Source organism: Melanotaenia boesemani, chromosome 21, assembly GCF_017639745.1.
Source record: "Melanotaenia boesemani isolate fMelBoe1 chromosome 21, fMelBoe1.pri, whole genome shotgun sequence".
Taxonomy (NCBI): domain Eukaryota; kingdom Metazoa; phylum Chordata; class Actinopteri; order Atheriniformes; family Melanotaeniidae; genus Melanotaenia; species Melanotaenia boesemani.
Genome location: NC_055702.1, coordinates 24,329,645 through 24,356,535, shown reverse-complemented (window position 1 = coordinate 24,356,535; position 26,891 = coordinate 24,329,645). Strand labels below are relative to the sequence as shown.

The 26,891-nt window shown below is 38.9% G+C and overlaps 1 protein-coding gene across 6 annotated transcripts in view; it reads right to left on the bottom strand.

Annotated features, from left to right (window-relative positions):
- Positions 1-26,891, bottom strand: part of spag9b (sperm associated antigen 9b) — a 54,863-nt gene that overhangs the window by 21,491 nt on the left and 6,481 nt on the right. For 5 of the 6 annotated variants that reach the window (XM_041973747.1, XM_041973745.1, XM_041973746.1 and 2 more), the window contains exons 2-12: positions 20,238-20,358; positions 18,275-18,345; positions 17,125-17,222; positions 10,561-10,705; positions 4,938-5,346; positions 4,773-4,857; positions 3,035-3,159; positions 2,474-2,531; positions 547-699; positions 407-464; positions 161-291 (exon numbers count right to left, since the gene is read on the bottom strand). In XM_041973747.1, coding sequence (XP_041829681.1) covers positions 161-291; positions 407-464; positions 547-699; positions 2,474-2,531; positions 3,035-3,159; positions 4,773-4,857; positions 4,938-5,346; positions 10,561-10,705; positions 17,125-17,222; positions 18,275-18,345; positions 20,238-20,358 — 1,454 coding nt within the window. Of the gene's footprint in view, positions 1-160; positions 292-406; positions 465-546; positions 700-2,473; positions 2,532-3,034; positions 3,160-4,772; positions 4,858-4,937; positions 5,347-10,560; positions 10,706-13,186; positions 13,703-17,124; positions 17,223-18,274; positions 18,346-20,237; positions 20,359-26,891 lie in introns of those variants that run through there. The other variant, XM_041973750.1, reaches the window with a different exon arrangement.

Here is a 26,891-nt window from a genome sequence, read left to right as displayed (position 1 = left end):
TTATCAAACAAGGTTTATCAATCCTCCAAGTGTCTGTTCCCTTTAAACCTTTTTAAACATTTACTCTGTGTGTGTATTATGTAGTAATTCTAAAAAGAGTAACTCATATTAGCAAGACACAGATAGAGAGCAGCTGTCAGCACAGCTTGTGCCATCCTACCGGATCATCTCGGTCCATCTGACAGCTTCCTGCAGCTCCATCAGCCTCTCCTTATACTGGTTCCTCTCCATCAGGACTCTGGCCATCTCCACCCTGGTAAAGCGCTTCCTCTGAGCCGTGGGGACGTCACTCTGCAACCCAAACATGATGAGCCACGGCTCATCTGTTCAGGTTTTCTTACAGATGCTCACACTCACACATCGTTTTAGCTCATAACCAGTTATGAGAAAAGTACAAACAACTCACATCATCCTCATTGTCATTCTTGACCTTGTGTTTGGTGTCCTCCAGTTCTGCTTTAACTCTGTAATAAAAACCAAAACAAGCAAAAAATTCTTGACCGGTGAGCAGGAATGTTTGTAAACTGTGTTTTCAAGCCGACTCACTTCTTGAGCTCCTCCTCTAATTCTCTGTTCTTCTCCTCCAGTTTGGTCTTTGCTTGAGTGACAGCATCCAGCTCTCCTCGCAGAACTTCCTTCTCACACGACAGCTCGTCCACTTGAGCGATCAGGTCGTTCTTCACTACATTCAGAGCATTTCTGACAGAAAAAAAACCAAAACAAATAACTCTTATGTGACGTCTACACACAAGATGGCAGCAGGGTCCCATTTAGTTACTAAAAACAGATCAGGAAATATGTTTCTGCACTGGATGTATTCACAATTTATCCTAAATAGAAAAAGAAAAACCTCCAGGTCATTTGCACTTTTTCTGCCCTTTAAGCACACAAAGCAGCTACTGAAAAGAAAAGCCTGAAACTGAAGAAAAATGTCTCTAGCATCTGCATAAATGCAATCCTAAAATTGCTAAACACACTTACTCATTAAAAGAAAAGCAGTCCAGTAACTGCAGGGAAACTCTAGCAGCTTATTAAAAACCAGCTCTACATGCTTGCAGGACAAAAATGCTTTTTTTTCTTTTTTAGCAAGAACAAGTTTTTTTTTTTTTTTATCTGGAGAAACTGTTCTAGTGTTCACATCATATGTATGGCTTTAAAAAGCAACTAAACACCACATACACAGCCTGCTGTAAAAAAGAAATAAAATAAAATAAAGGTACAAATGCGGATTTCAGCCGCATTTGCTGTAGCAATGTTTCTATAAGCGTCTGCAATGTCACAAGATTTATTTCCATCCAGTGTTGCCTTCCTTCTTCACCAAGATCTTATACTGATGATGGAAGAGTCGGATCACTGAGCAAAGCCTTCTCCAGCACATCCCAAAGAGTCTCAATAAGGTTCAGGTCTGGACTCCATTGTGGCCAATCCATGTGTGAAAATGTTATCCCTTGCTTCCTGAACTACTCTTTCAGCTTGATGAATCCTGGCTTTGTCATCATGGAGTGTGCCCATTCCACCAGGGAAGAAAAATCCATAGATGAAATAATCTGCTCATTCAGGATTTCCAGGTATCTGCTGATTTCATTCTTTGAACACATAATGTAGCTGAACCTAGACCTGACCAACTGCAGCAACCCCAGATCATAGACTTTCTCCATAGGCTTGTACAGTAGCACTAGGCATGATGGCTGCATCACTTCATCCTCCTTTCTTCTTACCCTGATGCTCCATCACTCTGAGTCCAGATCTACCCTGTTCCAAACTGAAGCCTTTATCTCTGGTTAGTCTCGCTGATTAGTTGTTTTCTTTTGGCTACACAGCTGATCAGTCCCAACCCCCTGAGTTCCTTCACACTGTTCATGTGGAAATGTTCTTACTTTCACTATTAAACACAGCCCTGTGTTCTACTTGTGTTTTATGATTTGATTTTTCCAAACGAAGTGGTCACCCATCACCATCTTTCAGGATTTTTTTCTGACCACATTTCTTCCTGGACGATGATGATTCCTCATTATCCTTCCAGTTTTTAATAATGTGTTGGACAGTTCCTAAACCAGTTTTGGTAGTTTTAGCATCTCAAGATTTTTCCCACGACCACACAATGTGTTTTCTGATTCTTCTGGTTGTTCAAGTAATGAGAAGCAACTCACTGCATCAGTTGGGGTTAAATAACTTGTTGCAGCTGAAACATCATCCATGCAGTAATTATCCAATGGGAGGTTTGTACCTATTTGCTAAGTTAAATCAAATTTTTTTTTTTTTTTGAACAGGCAGCGTATTTACAGCAAAACAAAGGGGGCAATATTAACATATATACCATCAACGAAATAAGTTAAACACACATAAAAGATGCAAATGTCAATACTTTGCCCTTAGAGTGCAGCAACAACATGGCTTCTTTAATTCTCATCATGCTTTGGTGTTTGACCAACATGAGAAAACGATTCCTCTTCAGTAGTAGATCAATACTTACTTGGTTTCCAGCAGCTGGGTGTTCTCGTGGATAAGGTGTTCAACTTCCCGACCCATACCTGAAAACGATCATCCACATCGAGTCAGGGAAAATGTGCAAGCTCGTCCTCTCTTCTATCTTTAAAAAAAGTGCAATTACTCATTTCTTTGTTTCTACGTCTATCGTATATGTCGGTATAGGACTCTCTTAGCCTTACCTAAAAAGTTGTAGTCTGAGAGTCGTGTAAAGAACAATCAGAGATGTTTATCAAACTCTGTTAGTGAAAACTGTGTAATTTAAAAAGGTTTCTGGTCAACAGTATCTTTCAAAACAATGTAGTATCACTAATGTATTCTAGGTGTCCATAACTAGAGCTACAAACAGTGGACAATGTAGGGACACGATTAATCCAAGGGGAACTGGTCCATAGATCTGTGGCTTAAAGGCTGATACACACCAGAAAACTCATCTGTGAGACGATTAAGCCCGACAGCCAAAGAAAAAGACAATTCAGAAAATTCAGAAGAGGAGGGAAATTGTAGAAGAAAAAGAAGCAAAGGCCAAATGGACAAGGTTTTTTACCGAGCAGGTCAGCTCCTTCATCTACGTCTCCTATCAAGTCGTTTCCTGCAGACGACAGCTCCTCAAACAGAGAGTCGGTGTTTCGGTTGAATGCCAGGTTCTCTATGCCAGCTTTAGCTGGTGTGCTGCAGGAGAGGAAGCGGTGCAGGGAGGAGATGTGAAACAGAAGAGGGAAAAAAAGGTAGATTATCAGGATAAATAATGCATCATATCACATTTGTCTTCCTTTGCATTTTCTTTTGACACTTCCAGATGAAACTGGATTGTGTTTACATTTCAAATTAAAATACAAATCAAAATTACTGAGAATTATTCAACTATTCTTTTAACACTGAGTGTACTTCTCATGTATGGTATCATCAGTCTTGTGCTGATGGATGGGACTCAGGCTCAACAAACTCCATCAAACTTAAAAAAAAAAAAAGTTAAACTAAAATGATGAAAAAGCTGCCAGTGACGGCTGCTTTTTACCTTCTGCTGAATGTTTCACCCTCCAACGACTCTTCAGTGGTGGTAGATATGCTAGCTTTACCTGGCAGAGCTCTGCACCTCATTTCCATTTATTTTCTTGAAGAGGTTCCATGCAAAACCTTTTTTAATTCAGACCTCGTGTCTGCACATTTCTTATATTTGTTCTCCATTAGAATCGACTCTTACAGCACAGGGAACTTTTTCTGTTTTAAGTCGGGTAAATTGATGCCTCCTTGTGGTGGAAGTTACACTTTTACTACCTGGTTAAAACAAGACAGCAGCATCCAACTACCTACTTCAGTCTGCCCTCAATGGCCCTTTGCTGCTTGAGACTACTTTTTATTGTTGAGGTTACTGATATCATTATCATGTTTATTAGTAGTTGTATATCAATATAGTTTTTTTTGCATTATTTCTTTTCCCCAATTTAAAACTGGTTTATTTATGCGGTGTCTTCTTTTCGAACCAAACATGTACCTGCTCTATTGTGTCTGTCTCTTCCCATAAGTTTGAATAATCTCCCATGTCCTGTCTTCCCATCACAAAAAAAAAAAAAAAAAAAAAAATCACAACTGAATGACTATTTTAAAACTCATTAAACTAAAATTACTACAGGATAAATAAACTGAACCTGAACTTAAAATGCACAAATATTAATAAGCTGTGATGAGAACACAATTTATGTAGATTAATTTACCTTAATAATAATAATAATAAAAGTTTGTTCTAGAGTATCTAAACCAACGTAGAGGAACAAGGCGTAAGGATTCGCCCACTGAGTCTGATGGGCCAGGTTGACAGATAAAATAAATTCATGATGCACTGCAACACAGGACCATGAAATAAATAATTAAATAGTGAAATTATATATCAATAATCATATATTAATGAATTAAATATATATTAATGAATGAATAATACATTTAATAACATTTATGTATTTAATTATCATTTTAATTATTTAATGACACATTTGAGTAATTATTTAATTATGTATTTAATTAATTCATTGTGTCACTTTACCTCCTCCATATATTAAAGAGACCTGGGTCAGATTTGGAAAAAAAAATGGAATTGTGCTGCTCAGACTGTTATAATAATAATAATAATAATAAAAAAAAAATCGGATGTGTGTCTCATATGGACAAAAGAGTCAGATTTTGGCCACTTTCGCCTGCAGTGTGAACAAAGCCAAATGGGAAAAAAATCGAATCTGCAATTTAATCAGAGCTGCAGTTAATTCTTGAGTTCTAATGGCAGATTTTACCTTGTTCCTCTACAGCCTTCCAGGTCCATGTCCAGTTCAGGTGTGGACTCAATGATTGCCTGCACCTCAGTCTTCTCGTCTTCATCTAGAAGAGCAGAAAGGTACTCAGGTTTAGCCTTTACAAGACTTAAAAAACTACTGACTGCATACAACTGCAGCACTGACCATCACTTTTCAGAGCAGCGTTGGCAGACTCCTGCTGTCCTTCCTGCACTGCTGTCATGTTCTTACTGCCCTCTGGTTTGCCACTCTTCCAGTCCAGGTTCTTGTTGAGCCCGTCTGAAGGTTCCTGTTCCTGTAGACGTGACTCCATGGCAACATCAGAGGGAGGAGCAGATCGCAGAGCAGAGGAGGCAGACCCTTCTTCAAAATTGGACACATCTTGGGGAGACGGTGGTGTTGTGGACTGAGAACCACTATGAGTAGTAGGTGTGCTGGATTTGGAGGGACCACCCTGAGAGGATATGAAAGTGCTGGCTTTGGACCCTCCATCATTTCCACTTTTTGAAACGCTTCCCTGCTTGGTTGGTGTGCCGGACTTAGAGCTTCCACGGTTCATATGGGCCAATTCATCCTGATGGTGATGGGGGGGGGGGAGTGAGAGCAGACAAGAATTCAACCTCCGTTTCAGATTCAGAAGGAGGCTGTAGTTAAGCAAATCAATGCAAATAAGGTGTGATCAAGCCAAGTTAAAAAGAAAAACTCCTACCATAACAAGTCACACCTGAATGCAGCACAGCAGCATTTCCCCGACAATTATTCAAGCCTGAGAGCAATCCAGGGGAAATACTGCATTACATGCAAACAACACAGAAGCACACCATGCCTCTAGGTACCGACGCTGACTTTGATCCTGTGCACTTAACTTTACAGGATCACACCAATTTTTCCCAACAGCAAAACCACATCAAATGACAGTTATTCCTGCATGATCCAAACAGGGACACTCACTACACACAGCTCCAGTAAGTCAGCAAACAGATGTACACAAAACAGGACTTCTACCAAACGGGACATATATAACAACCAAACACGAGTTGCATGTTGGTGTAGGTGTGTTTATCTTTTATATTCTTGTAGTTTTTGTTATACTTTATTTAGACTTAAATTCTAAAAATTTCCACGAGGAGATTTGCTCGTTGGTCTGTGGATGCTAAAAGTTTCTGACTGAGTTAAAATGATCTGTGCAAAACTAAGACAGTAAGACTGAACCGGAATCACTTTGTAATAGCTGTAATAGACACCCGAAAAGGCTCCACAAATATATTTAAAGAATGTATTCATATGATCACGTGAGGTTATTCATTTAAATCCAGATTTAAGTTTTAATGCATATTTTATGACCTAACATCAGTCTCATTCCTGACTGGAAAACTATTCTGTTGGACAAAACACAAACAAGATCATGGTGCATTTTTAATCAAATAACAAGGCACCGTCAGTGTGTTAGTATAATCTGACACAGGCATAGGTTAGTGCTGATGTTACAGTCTCTTTATGAGAAACAGGTCTACCTGCTGCTTAGCCTGTTGACTGGGAAAATTCTCCTGAGAGCTTCCACAACCCACTGTGACCGGGGAAAACAATTCCTCAAACTGAGAGAAATTAAAGACTGTACTCATTAATCGGACAAAATAATGTAAAACCATCCGAAAGAATTTTTCTTTACTCAAAAGTATGTCAAGAAAAAACAGAAATGGTCCTTTATTCTAAGTACTGATATAAACTCGCCTTGGGAATAATAAATACATCAATAAATAAATAGAGAAGTGTTGGAAAAGCCTGAACTGAACTCCTCTAGAGCAGATTGTGACCTGCTTGGCGAGGGCTCTCAGTGTAAATAAATCAATTAATCTAATACTGTAGTGTTCTCAGCTTTCACTGTGGCATTGAGAAACTTCAACCCTGCTTTGTTTTTTCCTGTTAGTACCATCACCTCTGCTCTATAAATAGCACAGCGCTGATGGAAAAGAATCCGGACATTAGCAAAGCATCTCTTTTGATCCCTTCGTCACCTTGAGCAAAGAACAAAAGTACAATAAACACCAAGGAAAACAGCACAATGGACTTTTAAATCCATGAAAACACACTTTAAAGTTCAATAAACCAGTATTAGTCTATTTTTTTTTTTATTGTACTCTTTCTTAATTTTGTTTTCTGTTTCTTCTGTGAACCTTTTCTCTTACGGGAGTATTGGCTTCCACAATTCATGCTGGCGTCATCCTTTTGTTGCTATAGCAGCACCCTATCGAGCCCCTCCTGTGTCTGCTGTGGCTCTGCTCCGACCGCCCAACAAAAACATTCACACATCAACACACACACCTGAACACGGTGGGCGGGAAGGGATCAACGATCATAAATCCCTTGAAAATGTCAACAGTAAAAACACAATCACACACATAATATATAAAAGATAAAAAATATAAATAAAAAAACTGAAAATAATACATAACTGAAAAACAAAAAATACAAAGAAATGGAGAAATAAAATAAAAAAAATATATATAATAGAGACATAAAGTAAAATACAGAAAAAATAAAATAAAATAAAGGAGTAAAAAATAAAATAGAGAAATAGTGAAATAAAATAAGAGTGAAGTTAATTTTTTCATGTTTATTTTTTGTCACTATAATAATAAAAGTTTTTAATACACACACGTCATCAAAACAAATTACTCGAGAAGCAACAGTACATTTATATTAAATCCGAGTGAACGTCATCCTTCATTTTGCTATATAAGTTTGGGAAAGTAGTTTTTCAGTTTCTGAACTAAAAAATTGTTTCTGATACGTTTTTGATGCCACACTGAAACTTATTATGTACATCCCCGGAGCCGTCGCGGTCCGGCAGCATTGTGAAATTAAGAAACCACACTTCACAAATGTTTCTTCCAGGACGCTGCGTCCCTTCACTGCACAGCGTCGCTCATCACTGGACTTTTACTGGCTGTGGAGAGTTCAGAGAAGAGACAGGATGCTGGATGGATGCTAAATTAGGTGTTAGGGCTCAGTCAGAAAATCTACCGCAGTTCAGCAGTGCTTCTACGTTCTATAACTTTTTCTACATTTCTTTAAAAGCTGGTTGAATGGATGTATTGTTTGGAGTTTATCCTGTCCATTTTTATTTGATCACATGTTGAAAAGCTTCGGCAGGAGCCAGTAGCTGAGAGAGACCTGAAGTTGGGGCTTTTGTTTCAAGCTTGTTGAACCGGATGAGGTGGTTGAGAAGATCATTTTTCAGGCTTATTCTATCCTGTCTTTATTGCAAATCCGTCAAATCGGTTTTTCCGAGTTTTCCTTTTTTTATTTGGCTTAAACCCAGAACGTTGCTAACCAATTCTCCTGGAATTTTAATTTTCAGATAACCTTTTTTTATATATATATAAAACACTGAGCCCATCAAAATCATATATATTGGAGTAATCAGATTACTGTAATAATAATGTTGCTTCTAGGTGGATTTAGAATTTTTATCATCGGGTGTCCAGAAACAAAGTTATTACGATATGATTTTCTTGGTGAGAGAAGCTGATTTTGGGCAGAAGAGACACAGGCAACCTTTTAATTAAATATATTTCTAAGATCTCGCTGAGCGTCACATGAGAGCAGGATCACTGTGAAAGAAATCATAAACAGGATGAATCTGATGCAGGCTGCTTTCATTTTCTGGCAACACCCCTCTGAGTTTATCAGCGAGTATATTCTCAACCTGCTTCAACCGAAAAACAGAAACAGCTTTTTAACTTTGTCTAGAGCTCCGCGACGCTGAATTTATTTTGTTTCTGTCAGCCTCTGGTCCTCTGCTAAAATTCTGGGTGAGATTTAATCATCATTTCAGACGTAAAAATGCATTTAACTACATCCAGCTTTTCTTTGGCTCAGACACCATGAAATATGAATTGATGAGTATAAGAGATCACACCCACATATGAGCAAATTCCAGTATTTTCCACATTTTACAATTGATTCCACTTTCATTGTCAAATACCACAATTTCATCCGAGTTTACCACATCTCAGAAATCATCGGTACCTTTGTGTGTTTTCTCAGCCTCAGGACAACAACGGCTCCACAAATATACATAACGTATGTCAGCATACCATCAAAACGAGTCAGAGGCTCAGTTTTAAGTACGGATGCACCAATCCGATTTTGGTATCGGAAGAAATTTCTGCATCGGGTATCGTGACTTTGGGCCCGATCCATAGGAACAGATCTATTTAGTGTAATTCTATGCTGTGCACTTTGAGTGACGTAATGTGCTAACATTTGTTTTTAAAGTGGAGCGACTAAGGGATCGGCCATCAGGAACTACCTCCGCCAACACATTCATCGGCTACATGGAAAACCTGCACAGCAAACGTTCCGAGAAGGCTGAGAAATCTGCTTGAGCAGGTCACCGCAGATTAAATCTATGCTAGACCACAGGTTGCTACGATACGGTGAAAACGTTGATGAATAGCTGTAAATGTTAAATAAAACTACACCGATGTTGACGGTGGATGAAGAAATTATAGAATAGCTGTACTCCAACAGATAATGGAGATTAAATAAATACAAACACTATAATTTATAATTGCTAAACCATTTTAAAGAGCTGATTTCTGATTATTTTGAATATCTACCAACCACGCTAGTGGAGCTATTGTTGCTTTGTTTTTTACCCTTTAATCTCAGCTCCTTTATTGCTTATTTTACATTGGATTTTGAACTCTTAATTGAACTGATTGAACCATTTCAAAGAGGTTTTGTTTATTTTTACAGGTGGTTTAATCAAGGTAGTCAAACTATTGTTTTTGTTTAGTTTCAGTACTTTTATTATTTTATTTTGTTTTTTTTTTTTACTCCTACTGGCACTGAATGAACCAGGAGAAGTTTTGTTATACTTTTACATGTTTGACCAAGTTAACGTTTATTTAAAATGGCTGTACTGGTGCATAGATGTCAATTAAAATAAGTAATTGAGTATATTTATATCTGTTTTTAAAAATTATGAAAGACATTTTTAAGTCAAGTCTGATGTTGCCTTGCACAAAAGAAAGATCTCAGTCTTTTCCACACAATAAAACATCATTTGTTGGGTAATTCAGTGCTTTATTTCTAAATCGGATCGATATCGGTTAATACTAAATCTCAGATATCTGTTTTGTAAGTGAAAAAAGTGGATCAGTGCATTCCTAGTTTTAAGGTCGGGAACTTATGTAGTGTTAATTTAAAGAATTTACAAATTGCAGGTCATGTTGGCTGCCAGTTATTAAACTATAAACAGTCCTTAAACCTGAATAAAAATGTAGGTAATCAAAAGTCAAAAGTTGTTCCCAACTTATGCAACGTCATTGTGAAGCTGTACTAGTAGAAAAATACAAGGAATACTTATTAGATGATCATTAATATTCATGCGGGAGCCTTGCTGGAGGCATGGTCTCCAACAGCAACAATGTGAAGACACTGTGTCCTTTCCACCCTCCCATGAGGTTAAAGGCAGGCCCCAGAATGGTACCACTTCCCCTGCTTCTGGGCTCCAAGCCATCACATCACACACACACGCTTACAAGCTGCTAAAAATTCAGGACACACTGAACAATCCATTCTCTCTAAAGAGAAATGTACTCTCTCTTTTGAGTTTGCTGGCAGGGGGTATTTGCATTTTCTTTCCACAACCTCTAGAGTGAACAAGGGGTGATGTCACCGGCCTGATCCGTGGGAAGATCAGTGACTTTTTACTTCCTACCTGCTGATATCAAAACTAGGATAAGTTTTAAGCCAGGACTTAATGGTAAAATTATACCTTGAGGCTGGTGTTGGACCGTGGATGGCTGAGGTTGTTGAATCTCCATGGTTCTGATGGGTCAACAGGTTCTCTATGGAATTCAGGGGTCATACCATCAGTCCCAGGGAGCTGGAATATTCCCATGGAAATGGGACGCTCCTTCCTGGAGATGGAGAAAAACAAGAGGAAGGATAATTCTTCAATTAAGAAAAAAATTAATAAAAACTGAAATCACAAGCATCTTTTATGGAAGCTACACTTGAAGAGCAGAGTCAGTTTGTAAAAAATAGTCAGTGAAAATGCAGATTTTAATCAAGTGTATTATTTACTACTGTAAATTCGCCATCTTAGCTCAGAACATTAGGATTCTAGAAGGTAGAAAAAGTTGTGTTAGAGATCCACCGTAACGACTACGCTGATGTATTAAAAACATAGATTTTAACCATGTTTGAACATTTTAACTGTTAATAACACAATGTTGAGGAACGCAAAAGGTGAAACTTGAAATTACGCAGGTGTAGCACCCAGACCATCGGAGGCATGAACATAACAGATACGATGAGCGGGAAATCCCACCGCTACCCGCTTCATTAAAGAAGCACCGTGGAACTTTCCGACCTTAAAATTCTGGTTTTATAGACTGGTTTCATTTCTGGAGCCATCGCTGCCCAGCAGCTTCCCAGGACTAGGAAATCACACTTTTTCTTGCAGGACGCTGCATGACGATGCAGCTCAGTTTCACTTTATGTACCACATCACTAGCAAAACCGGCCGTTTTGAACACGAACTGTGATTGATTCAGCAAAGAAATGCCAGAGGACATTATTGGAGGAAGAGAGGAAAAGAAAGAACAGAGAATGATGAGACGGGAGTCAAGATAAGACTGTCTTAGGTAGGATGCAAGATGGATGCTGGATTAGACATCGGTAGGGGATGCGTCACTGAGAAAATGTGCAAAAGTTGGTGCATCTTTACAAGCTTAATTTGCCCGAAAAGCCTGGTTTGTGTGTGGAAATAGAATTTGACCTTTTTTAACCAACAGATGATCAAGTTTTCTTCTTCATTGTTTGCAAAGCAACCATCTGAATCATAAGCTGATTGAATGGTGATTCTAGCATTAGCTAATGAGCAATAAACACAAAGTGTGACTGAAGTCAATGACAACAACTTTCCTTTTGCATCTATCAGGTCATTAAACTCAAAATTAAACTAAAATGTCATGGTGAAGATCCACAAGCAACTTCTAAAAGTTCATAAGAGGTTGTTGAATGTGTGAACCAAATTTCAGAGTAATCCAATTATTGGTCGTCGGTTCATTTTACAGAAAACTACACAAAACATGTTCGTAGCACCACAGGAAAAGTCAGGTCATCAAAGTCAGTAGGATTCATCCTCTGAGGAAAAATTAATAAAAATCAACCTTATAGAAATGAACTTTTCCCTGCTGGCGGTGACAAAGATAATTAAAGTTAATAAAATAAATTTGTGGAGTATCATTAGCATTTATCAAATATTTTGTGGTAACCCATCTAATAATTTGAAATTGAGACACTTTTGTGTGTTTACAGCAACAAATAGTAAGAAGATGTCCTCTGATGGCAAAAGGAGCCCTCAAGAAAAAGAAAAGATGCTCAGTATGATGCAAAAACACAATTTATAGCCTGCAATAAGGAGAAAGAATAGTTAGCAAGATGCTCCACAAACCAAGTATGACATCTTTCATTAGTTTGAATGCTTTTAGTATCACTCCCCATGTGATCAAATCACAGAGTGATTTGAACAGCTACGGTATTTAACTACGTCTAAGGACGCTCATATAAATTAATTAATCTGCTTCGGCTAAATTAAATGGGCACTACATCGTCCATTTTCCAGTGCCGTGGAAGCAGATCAGCATAATGTAATCAGACAAAACAACCTGTTGGTGACAAGATTGAGAGGAGACTACCTTGGAGCTGAAATAGTGGGAGGAAAAATACAACTGGCTGCTTCAAAATCTCTTTTTGTAGCAGTTTATATGACATTGAGGCATACTTTTAACTGGATGAACTGAAAGACAAATAATGTCCAATAACCCACTGAAATACACGCATACTATGGCTTTTACTATAGCTGAGTAAGCATACAGCAGCTTTTAGGTGTGAGAAAATATCGAACCGAGGGATCAGAACAATGGCTGCCGTGGGGAACATTGCAGCCGGCAAAGAGGGATGACAAGCAGAAGCCCAAATACAATGGCCACACCACCATATTGAGAGGAAAGGGTCAAATGAAGGCTGCTGATAGTGACCACGATGGTAACCGTGATTATCCAACTGAGCAGAGAGAAAATATTTAAATGAAATCACACATTATGCTCAACAATATCAGCTTGAGTTTAAACAAATATATTTAAATCTATTAAAACAATACTAAACAGTGACAAGTTTGAATTAAATTCAATGATCTAAATGGGATGTGGTCAAGAAATGACTCATGTCAGCTGTACCTCTCTCTTTTGACCTAATTTCAGTGTGTAACACAACACGGCAGCAACGAGGAGACTGCATGGCTACAACCTGGCTGGGGCAACAAAGACAACCCACAGACGCAAAGATTAACTGATTCACACAGTTATGAACTTAAAATAGGATAGAGTTAGTACCTGCTTTGTCTGGGCAAGGAGGGGAAGGAAGGCAGGGCAGGTAAGCCTCCGGTAGAAACAGAGTAGTGAACCAGCAGCAGCACTGACAGAGAGACCAGCACAGCAGAGTTGATGACCACTGCTCCCCCAACAAAGCCAAAAACAAACAGCAGCATACACCCGGGGCTCATGGCCCCCACTGGCTCATGACCCAGTGCCTCTCGGCAGACCAAGAGGTTTGAGAGTGCTGCTGATGAAAGAAGGGAGGAGAAACGATCAGCTGCCTTGGTTGTACTGCTGTTAGTGCATGTACAGCAGAGATGGTTTGTCCCTGCGGCTTGAACACTGCAGCTCAGTGCGGAGGCAGAAAGAGTTGGAGCTCAATGTGTCAGCAGCAGCCACAACAACAGTAATCCTGATGGCTTCAGCAGCAGCAGCAGGGGGCGATCCACAGAGAGCCGGGAGAGGCCGGTGGCAGCTCCTCTCCCCTGACAATAGATTTCCTTCCTCCTTTACTATTCCTATGATCTGGTGAGATGCGACGTAGCATCCGCTGTGCGGTCTAGAACACTTGTCAACGCTGCCCTCTTGCTGTCATAGCACCCAGCCAGCACCCCTCCCTCTCCGTCTCTCTTCGTCTCCCTCTCTCTTTTGGATGCTGAGGCAGCTTGTTCCATATGCTTCTTCTCAGGCTGCAGCATGGAGCCTGACCCAAAAGTGTTTCCACATGAGGGTGCTATACAGAATGTGGACGACACTGTCCAAAATGCATCTAAAAGTTAAAATAATAGTGACCATTGTCTTTAAAAGTATCTGTGCTGCTTTCACCTTGAAACAGATTTTGAATCAATTTAATTGATTTAATGGTTTATCGTGACACAAAATGAATACCAAAGCAACTTTCTAGAAAGAATTTTATTAATCCTCAAAAGGGTAACAGCATCTACAACCCCAATTCCCCCAAAAATTGTGAAATTGTGTAAAATGTAAATAAAAACTTAATACAATAATTTTTAAATCTAATAAACCCATATTTTATTCCCAATAGAACATAAACATATCAGGTGTTGAAACATGGGCATTTTACCATTTCATGGAAAATGTGATCTCACTTTTTATTTTGATGGCAGCGTTCATCCCCAAATGTTCTCTGTGGGATTTAAATCAGAGGAACATGTGGAACGGTCTAAAAGAGCGTCATCGGGAGGGATGCCTGCTGCACCATCTCAAAGCCAGCTGCTGTTTGACGTTTGTTCCACTGAAGGAAAAGACGGTGATGGAGCCTCCTTCACTGTGCCATGTAGAAAACATCTCCAGTGGGATCGCCTTGTCATGCCAGTAATGTTAGATGCCATCAAAAATAAAACTTTACTCCACCTTTCTGTGTCTTATTTTGGTGCTTCCTTGCAAAGTCCAAACGGGCAAGTTTGTGGTGTGGGAGGAGATGTGGCCCATCTCCAGCAGGTGCCATCTTATGGTTATTGGGCTGCAGACAGCATCAATAAGAGCCTTAATATGGGTTGAGGATCGGCCTGTGTCTCCAGGGAGATAACCCTCATGCACTTTTAAAAAATTTAAAATGACTATCTTACTGCACCCAACCTCAGCAGCGATGGCGCATTGCAAGAGGACTTGCTTGTACAGCTCAGCGATGCTGCCACATTCAGACAGAAAGTCAGGAGGTCATGACACGGTGAATGCAAAAAGGAAATTGTCATGAATTTTGCATATTTTTTAAACTTTTAACTAACTGAAAAACATCTTGTTTAAATGCAGTTTTCAATAAATTACATGCTTTAAATTTGTGTCCCTTTTTTTGAAGTTCTACTTGAAACCTGGTTGTGATTCACCAGTGCAAAATGTAAATACTTGTACTTTTTCCCCTAGTCTTATGATATTGTTCAGGAGGTGCTGGTGCTATAGAATCAAACACAACTAGTCCAGGCATGTTTTTGGGATCCAGGAGTAGACACTATCCACACCTGCAGCCTTGTTTCGGTTAAGTCCGTCTCATATTTCATTCCTGGCCAAAGCAGCTGACAAACAAAAGCAACAGACATTGCCAACTTCAGATCACAGCTCAGCAGCTGTCTCTAAAAATAGCCACAATCAGGACAAATATTCCAAACAAAAAAAGTCTGATCTGATTATTGAACAGTACATTTCTGAACAGGACCCTCTGCACTGTGAAAAGGGAAATAATGACCCATTACGATGGCTGTGGACACTGGATGAACAACAAAGCAAAATAGAGTCATGACAACGTTGTACTTAACCAGAAAAAGAAACGTAAAGAAGACTTGGACAATGAAGTAGAAACCCTCCATGAAATGTAACAGAAGGAATGTTGCTAAAATAGAGCTTTTTGATATCTGGAACTAACAGAATATTGTATATTACCCAAAGCAAGCCTGAAGTGTGGAGATATTTTGGGTTGGGATGCTTCCCAGCAGGCTGCAGCAATGACTCGATAGTGATGTTAACAGATGGGATTGACTTTTATCTCTGTATAAACCACATGTTGGAAAAAACGACATACAAACAATGCTGAGAGTCCTCTGATCTCCTGGCTGCCTGCAGCATGGAGCTCAGTCATAATCTACTCTGCTAAATGAGCAATGGACCACAAAGCTCATCAACCCACTGAAGCAGATTACAGGCAACAAAGCATCTCCTAGATCTACGCAGCATCCACGGTGTCCCTGATCTGCCCCACTACATTCTAGCTTCAGTGCTTCCTGCAGCTTTTAATGACAACCTGTGGTCATATGCACCCCTCTTTTACACAGCATGTCAAAATCCAAATGTATTAATTACTATATACAACCAATTTCTTCTTTTTTTTTTTTCATCTAAGCAGTTTTAGTTTTTCTCTTGACTTGAAATTAGAGATACACAATATAATCGCCACGATATCTGTATCGGGCAATATTGGCTTCAAAACTAAATATCGGATATCAGGCATTCCCCAGATATAATTAACCAATAAAAAACGGCGCTTGGAAGAACATAATCCAAGTCCGTTTTAAGGAGAATGAGAAGCAATGATTGTAATGATTCAACTTGACCTGTTGCACATGATGTAAGTTGAAAAGTTTTTCTTAATTTGCACAAGGAATGAATGAAACTTTATTGTCATTGCAACAGGTGCAGCGAAACTTTTTTTCCCAGTACAAACCTGTCCAAGAGTAGACAACAACAACATATAAACATAAACAGCAGTGAATACTACATCATTTCAGATTTTCTTTTACATCTGCATTTGCCAACAGGTCAGCATGACAAAGAGGAGGCAGAATAATTCTGTATACTAAATTCACAACAGCTGCAATTAGGTTTGGGGGGTGCTGGTATCAGTTATACTTGTCATTTATAGAATTTTATTCTACAAATGACAAGAGTTCATATCTGTTAAACAAATCTAAATATGGTAATTTACTGTACAGAAAATCAGCTTTAAAAAGTGCTTCTTAATGAGTAAGAGAGATTCAAGACCAGGTTGCTGTATTCAAGTTAATCAACGACCCTAAGAAAAAGGCCTTGGTGGTGATTAGTAGTTATAGATTTGTGTGGAAGAGACAGATTTCTAAAGGCCACAACCACGATCAATCCAATCAATCACCTGTTTCCAAAGGGAAGGTAAATGAGGCACAGTAGATTTAGATGAACAAACTGTGTTGTACAAAGCAGAGTTAGAGTCCAGCCAAATATCAGGATCTAATCAGTGCTAAACCAATATGAAACAGTGAATAACGTTGAGATCACCAGGTAAGATGCCTTCATCTGTAAACTGCTGTGCATTGCTGTCGGTCCAGCTATCCATGTCGCTGTCACTGTCAGCAGCAGACATTTGGGAATTACGACTTGCCACCGTATCAATGGCAGCAAGATGACAGAACTCACACACCAACCACCAGATTTGTCTATAAAGTAAGAAACAAGAGTTGTGGTTTTCTAACCGTGTTCTAACTGGTGCGGCTGTATCCGAGGGCTCTGCTAATCCTGCTGCATGTTGGTGTTTAGTCCGTTCCAAGTGCTCCATGTAACTGTGGATCATCTGGAAGGCAGACAGGAGATGCATGTAATTATAGGTTTAGCTGTAAATAATATACTGGATGTACATTACAAGATGATTAAAAGTACCCCTATGCACTGATTTAAGTCTGCAAATTAAGACCAAATGCATTTAAAGCTTATCAGGAGCACTACTGGTATTGTTACTCACATTTAAGTACACTGTTCAGGCACAACAGTAACAGCCAGAACCAAAACATAATGTAGTGTGTAGGTAACTACTTTCAATAGGCTGTCATCCCCTCTATTCAACATTAGCATTATTGGCACTGGGATGCAGAAGGTTGAGTGGCTGGTTTGGACATTTGGAGGCATTTGTTAGTGATATATAATGGAGAAATGACTGAGCTGGACCAAACAATCAGTAGCAACTGCTAGGCCTGCTGCTAGCCTTTTACTTCTAAATGTAAAATAATTTAGAAGTCACCTGTGTAACCATTAATAAACCTAAACTTAACATTGTGTTATTTTATTTTGTTCGACCAAAACTTAAGCTTTGTATTTAGAGGTTTATATTAAGATATTTCCTGTTAACAGAGTAGAATGACAATTACTGAGTATTTCATTTATATATTGACTATTTCTTCTGCATTCTGTGCATTTAAAAACATAACAGGTGCACTTGTGGGCAACCAGTAAATTAATCCCAGGCTCACTTGTGAATAATCACCAAGTGGCCTTACATTACAGATTAGACCAGGTCATCATGGTGCTGTGTTTAGCAGTTAACATCTGGGACTTCATTTATAATTTTACCCAGACAGAGCACTTAGATATGTGTAATTGATTTTAAGCAGCGATACTGGGGCTGATGTAGGCTTACTTAAAAAAGTGCTGTGTTAGCTTAAATACACTAAATAAAATCAGATCATTTTGTCCTTAGTTATGCCACGATTTGTCCATCTTAGCCAACAGGTTATCCTGCGTTGCTTTATTTTACCACAGCCTGGCTCATGTATGAGAACACTACATGCTTATGAGAAGGCCATAGCAAACATAAAACTAAATAGTTTATTTAATCTCAGACCGACCTACCTCAGTGTGTCTCTGATGAAGAGCATTGTACTCCTTTTTGAGCTCTGTTTCTCTATCCTCGAATCTGCTAACTGAATGAGAAAGAAAGTATTACAACCGTAAAAAAACAACTGTACAGTAACTTAAATATATATACCGACAACAAAATGGAACTTAAATACTCTTATGCAGTTGTTCTGTATAAAAGTTAATGGGAAATGCAGCATTTTCCATCCTGTATCGCTCAGTAAGGTATTTCATGGTACTGCCATCTCAAACCAGCAGAGGGCCACAATAAATCAAGCAAACCCTTGATTTATTGTGGGACGTGAACAGGATCAATTTTCAACTCTTTTAGTTATTTATGAGACCAAAAGTTTTCATTATCATCATTCTAGTGTTTGAAAACAAGTTGAAATCTCAGTCTAAAACATTTCAGCTCCGTGGCTCTGTTATTGTGGAGCTCTGAAGATATTTTAGTGCCTTTTGACTCTTAAACAAAAAAATAACCGAAATATCATTTTTGTTCTTTTTTTCTTAAATCAAATTGGAAAAATAAACTTTTGCTATGCAAAAGGAATAAAAACCAAGATTAAATGGATCAAAATAAATTTCTATCTCAGCTTTATCCATCCACAACTTACTGCTTCCTGTATTCGAGTGTCTCGGGTGGCTCAGTTGGTTGGCTAAACAGCAAAGCAGCTGTTACGAATATTATTTAGAGGCAAGTGCGTCGAGAGGTAAAAATGAAAAGTCTCCTCTGAATCTGATTCCCAGAGAGTCCGCAGAGCTGATAGGGCTCCCCTCTTACTGAAGTCTGAAACCGTGGATGTTTAACACAAACGATGCTCGTAGACCAGCTGTATGTGTAACGTGATGAAAACTGATTGTTGGGTTTTGGGGAAACAGAGATAAAAGAGTAGAGCAGAAAAAGCTCAGGTCTGGTACAGGGATGTGCAGAGAAAAATGAAGTGAAAGCCCCACATGCAAAGCCTTGATGTTTCCAGCTGAGAGAAAACATAACCAATAGAATTAAAATAGAGTTTGCGCTATTTATGGAAGCAGTGTTAAAATATAGAGTTTCATTCAGGAGATAAACATGTCATTGTTAAAAGATTAATCAGCAGGACAAGAGCAAAAAACAAAGTCACTCAATCTGTTTAACATTTTTTGTGTCTTCATTTGCCCCAATCCAAAAAAACAACATATTAAAAAGAATAGACAGCTATTTTAAGTCAGAGCGTGTTTGAGATTGCAGTTGTCAAAGCTTTATGTGATTTTTAGTGATATAACACAAACAGGCAAAAAGTAACAAAAAGAAAGATATGAAGAGACTAAACCAAAAAAGCAGACAGAAATATAAAAGGGGAAGTGTTGCATTAGTGGAAATAAAAAGAAAGTAGCTGAGAACTCTCAAATTTCCCTTCAGTGTAATATTAACTGGTGTACGTCATGATGCTGTGGGGGAACAAACACACTGTCAACAGCACAGTCATGCACACATCATGAGGGTTTCTTTCTTTTCATGCCCTGGAAACAACCAAACTCCCTCACATTTCAATCAGTTTCTACTTTAAAAACAGATGCAGAAAATAACAAATGCTCATTACATTTTCTTTTCAGGCATGTGGATGTTTTTACTATTGGTTATCAGATCAATACTATTGAATTGAAATAAATTAAATAAAGAATCTAGACAAAAATGACAGACAAGAAAAGTTTGATGAGGGTAAAACTGTTCTGAAGTCAACCGTTCCTGGCCTGGCTGATGTTTAGTCTTCAATTAGAGTTCGTTTAGCAGACTTGGCGAGCAAACATTCACAGTATGTTACTATGGCCTTGATTCAGCAGGGACACTGAAGTCCATCTACCCTCTGGCACATCACGGTCACAAGACCAGCAATCTGTCGATGCTGCTCATGCAGTCTCTGCTCCGGCTGTCCAATAATAGAGCAACCACAGATGTCGCATGAAGTGGACTTACTCTGGTCTGCATAGTTTTTAGTTTTGAGCTCTAGCTGTCGAGCATGAGACTCCAACGTCACCACTCGACACTGGAGATCCTTCTTCTCGCCATCTTGGGAGTCCTCCAAGGTGATGTACTTCTGCAGATAAATACAAAGACAACAGACATTTAGCATCATGTCACTGATTAAACAGAAGTAATACATGTGAACTTCCACTGGCAGGTTGTCAGTCATGTTCTGAAATGTCCCGCACATGTGAGGAGAGAAATAAGAGACAGTCCAATTATCTGATGATACATACAAACGTGCAGACACACACACACAAACAAACACACTTATTGTCATGGGCATGCAGGCAGAAATCCTTACTATTTACACCAGAACAAAGTAGCCGTTTTATTATTATTATTTTACTTTTTTTGTTTAGATTTTGTGTCACAGTGACCTGGAATCTGGAAATTTGACAGATTTAATAAAAATTCTAAATTTGTTCTGGTTTGTGTCATGAGGCATTGTTGTTGCTCAGTGGGAAACCATATGACAAGCATAAATCAACTAGATTTGACTTTCCAAATAAATGCAAACCATGATGAAAATCCAGATTTTATCCTGCTATGACCAGGAGGGGGTGGGGGCAGTACTGCTTTTATGACTTTTTATGAGTTTACAAAATTTTTTGTCACAGGGATTTCAGTGTCTGTTAGGATTACTCACAGACACGCTCCTGGAAAATATTTCTTCACTGCAACCATTCTGGGGCTCTTATTAACTACATAACCATTTAAGTTAAAAATTAAGTGTTTTGCAGCCATGATTTACACAAGGATAGAGGTCTGTGGGGGAGGGGCTAAAATGGGGACATTTTGACTTCATTTTTACAAAACTTCAGTGGGTTTCCTGTAAAGAAATGGTAAATTACAGGAAAAATGTGTTTCACTTTAAAGAATGAAGTGAATAAATAAGTTAGAACAAAAGTTTATGGTACAAATCTTGTAGTTATAGGTCAAATGATGCAACTCAAGAATGTCAAGATTTACTGAAAACACAATTCCTTCCCAATTTTCATGTGTGGGGCACAATCACAGCCAAATACTCCCAATAAATACACCTAAATACACTAATTTCCCTACAAGGCATCAGGGTTAATGAGCACGCAATCAGCACCATCTATGACATATGACACGAGTACACATGTGAGAAAGTAAAATGGATATGATGCATGGGATAAATCTAGAATCTGTGCGTTTCAGATAGGGATGGGAATCGAAAACCAGTTCCACTCTGGAACCAGTTCTAATTTTCCCAAAACACCGGAATCAATACTTCTATCAGTGCCGACAAATAAACACTGTCACCGTTTTGCTGCTGCCATTGCTCGAGTCTTCTCTGAAACTCATCACGTAACCCCACGTGGTTCAAGCATGCTCAGAGGCAACATGCACCACAGAATGATCGGAATGAGTGTTTACATGGTCATTTTTTCCAGCTGATCCGATCGTAAAGAGGTTTAAACCACCCCTCTCGATCGGATTGAAAAATCTTTCCAATCGAAGCCGATCAGATCAGCTGACATGTTTACATGAGGCATTTTTATTCTGACTGGACGTTCGATGGGATTAAAATACTCCATGTAAACGTAGCTAGTGAGCATTTCTGTGAGGTGCAGTCAAAAGCCTGGGATGAGTATGTGATGTGAAAAACAACGGGTCGTTTAGCGGGGTGATTAGATGTGATAGAGGGAGGGGGACGCCATGAGAGGCTGGAAATCCTGGGAATTCTCGTCACAATACAGTAGTCAGGGTTTATTTTATTGCATTCTTGGTTGACTTGACTTCTACAGAGTTTTTATTTTAAGTGACGTATTAGTTTCCTTTTGTCCGAGCAGGTCTATACTTCTGGCATCCAGATCAGACTGAAGATAGTACTGATCTGATTAATTTTCTTGTTTGTGAAGCGTTGACAAAGATTTTAAACTCAGTTTACTCTTTTTAGATATTAAATAGACAATTTTTTAACACCATAAATCTGTGGTTTGGCCAGGAATTAATAAGGGAATCGATAAAGAACCGGATTGACAGACAGAACTGATCAAGGCATTGATAAATAAAATCTTATTAATTCCCATCCCTAGTTTCAGATACGTTACTACAGGCTTTGTGTCTGTGCATACAAACACACACATACAATTTTCTAATGAAAATAGTATCATTGTCATGGTTGTTTCATCAGTCTTCACAGTACCAGCTGTGACTAACCTCAGTCCTTATTTTTTCAATGGATACTCAACAACCAAGTGAGATAAAACATTCACAACACCATTTAACAATGATAACTATCTGATTACTGATTTAATCTGATTACTTCATTAATCCCAGCAAGGTAACTGCAAATCAGATGAAACTGAAAGGCCAGTTGGAGCAGCTCCTCAAACACTTTCTAGCCATCAGCCAACAAATCTAATCGGTTCCCCACCTCAACCACTGCTCCCTGACGGCTATTCACACTTTGCTTTATGAGTACATTAAATTGATCTACTCGTAATTAAATGAGCTCTGAAGAGAAACTGAACTGTGAAGGAACAAATTATAATAGAAGTGACATACCAAAATACTACTCCGGCCCATAAATGAGTTGTTGCCATATTTATTTTGAAATCTAGAGATGGTACTATGGGTAGACATCTACTACCGTATGCCAACAGTTTCCTCTTGTTGTAAAGCTGAAGAGGATTACAATACAATACTCTTGCATTGATTACTAGTGTATTTATGTTAATAAATGCTTAATAATGAGCTGGGAATTTCTGCAAATAGACTGTGATGCTTTGTACTTTTTATAGAACATCCTGAGTAGACAAAATTTCCAGGTTTACATTAAGCAGTTACCTGAGCCATGTCCAGAACTCAGTTTGGAAGTTAATGTGGTTATTTTTGAGTAACATGAGGCGGAGTCTTTACATGGGTGAGTAAAGTGTGCAGCCGAAAAATGCCTCATACTTCCTGGAACCCCGAGGTCTTTTAAACACACTATGGGTCTTTCACAAGTTAAGATACTTATAGGAGCTTTCAGAAAGCGACTACAGCTTCAGACTTTTCGTTCGTCCGTCCGTCCATCCATCTTCTCCTGCTTATCCAAGGTTGGGTCACAGGGGCAGCAGATTAAACCAAGAAGTATTCACCATCATTCCTGCTCCCAGGCCTGGCTCCAGACAGGGGACCCAGTGACCCCGATCCAGGCTAAGGAGAGTAAAATCCATTGTTCTTATCGTAGGTTGTCTTTTTGAACAATTCTCTACCTTTTCCCTTACCTAGGACCAAGGAATGACTCTCTAAATGTTCTCTAAGAGTGAGTGTGAGTGGTTGTTTGTTTCTCTGTATGAAGGACTGGCGGCCTGTCCAGCCACCCCAAACCCTGCATTAGAATAAGCAGGTATAGACATTAATGGAATTGTAAGCCAATGTTCAATGACCAGTGTGAAAATGAGCTACCACAACCAAAATACCAAAGCAAACAGTTTTAACACTGAGTTTCATTTAAAAGGACAAAATTGCCCAAAAAACAGATTTCAGCTTGAGACCATGTTCATAATGATGATGGGCTATTGTGCTAGTAGGAAAAAAAATGTTAATGAATGCATTAAAAAAAAATACACACGTGCATATGAGCACATGCCTCGCATCAGGACTGAAGTTGATTTAGAAGCATACTGTCAATGAATGAATATCTAACGCAGACCAGTTCCTTCACGGCTGATTCACAACATAATTAATGAAAGGTCAGCATCGGCACAGACACTTATCCACTCAACCAAATCAATCCCTTTAAAAAAGTCCACTATTCATTTGCTGCTTGTGTGACTTAACATGCTAGAGTTTCTACATCCACACTGAGGAAACCATCTCCTGGTTTTCTTTGTCTTCTATAGAAACATGAAATTAGTAGTAGTAGCATCTGCATCGCCATTTAAATTGTTCAGACCTGCAAATAGCTGTATCTTTAAATGCTAATAACTAGCATTATGAGTCAATGTCACCTCCTTGTTTGGTTGGTTTGTATTGACACTGAAGCTGATCAGCTGAGTCAGGCGTCTAAAGCAGGGCATATAAACATGTGGTCTTGTGATGTGGGTGCTCTCTGGGGAGGAGAGGCCCAGCGGTTTGGGCCACAGCTATCTGCAAAGAGATGAGGGTCACCTGGGCATCAGATTACAAAAGCTCCTTGGTCATATACACGTCACACTGAGGCCAGAGGCTTCCAACAAAGGTGTTTCATTAAGACGCCTTTGTGAGTCTTTTAAAAACAAGTCATTCATTTGTGAACTGCCTCTCGCTTCCCGAGGGATCAAACTATTTCAGCACAGGGCGCTTTACTTATCATCTTTGAATCTGTTCTTTTTGGAGTCAGAACAAAGGCAGGCACTTTGTATTGATAGAAATTTTGTTGAGTTTGTACTAAAGGCTTCAAAATGCAATTCTTGAAAATAACTCAATATTTAAACCATGTTGCTGAGAGATGTATGGAAGGTCAAGAAAACCCAGAGAGTTACTTAAGAACCAGTTAGTATGTTTACAAGGAAAATGTTGTATTTCTAAGAGCATTAACATAGCACGTGGCTAGACTGCAGATGGACGGGTTTATGGGAATGGAGGTGAAACTCTAATCTGTAAATGTATATAAGTCTAACAGAGTTGGGCAAGCTGAAGCCATTTCTGAAGTTTAAACGTCTTCTATTTCTAAGTGAGATCTTCAGTAATTCAGAGAAAAATACACTTTAACAAAATGACACACAAACTGAAGCCTATGAAACGTCCACTTCCTGCATTAACACATTCATTAGGACAGCTCCCACATCTTTCTCTCTAGCTATGCTGCTCCTCATATGACCCAGGAAAGAGACTTGTGCATATGACAACGCTCCAGAGAATAAGTGTTCTGCCATTTTAACATGCTCTCTTCCCCAATGCTGCATCTATAATGCCGCCTTTGTCCACCGAGCACCAACCCACACTCTAATACACACAAACACATGTGAATCTAGAACAAGTGTACACACTCCCACACAGACAGGGCTCCACTGTATTGGCACTCAATTGACAGAGTAAAATAAGCTCCTTTTAGTGGATTTGGCCTCAGGATGCTGCTCGGGCATGTAAGATAGCTGGGCTGAGGGAGGCCTTGGCCATCCGATACAATGAACTAACTGCAGAACTGCTGCACAAATCAAAAGTTACAGCGTCAACCATCTTAATATTTGCAATTAGCGAGGTGCTCTGCATATTATCTGCAGGTTTTTCAAGGAGTCAAATCTCAAACTCAAGTGTCTTCCTCAGAGCTGCAATAACATGCTCATCAGTGGATTAGTTGATCAAAAGAAAATTAATGTGCATTATTTACACAACCCATTCATCTTAATGCAATATTTTCAAAGCAATGCACTAAAAATTTGATTGATCTGTGCCCCGTAATACAAGAATTACATTACAGTTAATTGATTATTACAGCTAATAAAAGTTAATGATTGGATGTAGTCTCAGTGAGGCTGTATTTACTGGAGAGATGCTGCAGAACTTTGAGAATCTTCAGAATATATATGAAGACGTCCACATCTTAAATTATATAAAATCACAGCTTAAACAAAAACGATAAATTCCAATTTATCGTGAGAAGAACATGAATGCTGCCACCAAAATGGATGAAGACCTTTTACTCTCAGGGGTGGTGATAAAAGTCAACCAGCTTCATTATCTGTCTGTACAAAGCTGATTGAATTATCTGGATTTTTTAAGTCATAAAGAATCTAAATCACTGAAGATTTCCCAGGGATCTTTCATGGTGGTGCAAGAGGAAGAGCCAGAGGGGTCACAAGGGTCCTTTAAAAAGATTTACACTGTAGACTAAAGGCAGATACATCCTACAAGAGCAGAGAAATTTGTTCTTGTTCTGGTGGCTTCAAGAAAAAAAAATGACATAATTTTGTTCTTGTAACTTGGTCTCTCATCATCTGGGCATAAGTTTTTTTTCTCGTGTAAGACTCCATATGCTTGAAGAGAAGCAAATTCAAGAAGCAGAATACAACCAAAACACGTGTGCATGTAGGACGATGGGCAGGAGAAATGGCTCGCAGTCAGACATGGAAGAACTCTGTAAAAGTTCTGACACAATTATGATCAATCCAAGACCGCTAGGATTTAGATACGTTATTTAAAAGGTCCGGTTCATTTGACTAAGTGCAGTGTGAAAGCAAACTTGGACCAAAAGAATGTTGCAACCCCAAATCGTACCAAGTCTAATGGACTAATAGATGTGAATAATAATAACTACTGAAAAATTATTAATAATAATCATGTATTCTGATTCTGAATGCACGCCAAGATTGTGCATATTGTAAGGTAACATTTAGTGAAATATTTTATTCTGGATCAGACAGCTGATGTCACTCTTTTATGGAGTAAAACCACTAATATGGATAAAAACCTCAGTCATGGTTCTATAATTCTTATCCTCAGCAGTCAAATGAGTAATGCTCACACTATAAACAACTAAGCTTGCGATCTGGTATCTCTTAGTATGTGTTACTGATGCATGGTGGCCAAATCAGCTGGCATTATGTCCAAGTAAGCTGTGGTCCTTCGAGGGTTAGCGGAGAACCCTGACAAAAGACCTGAGGGAAG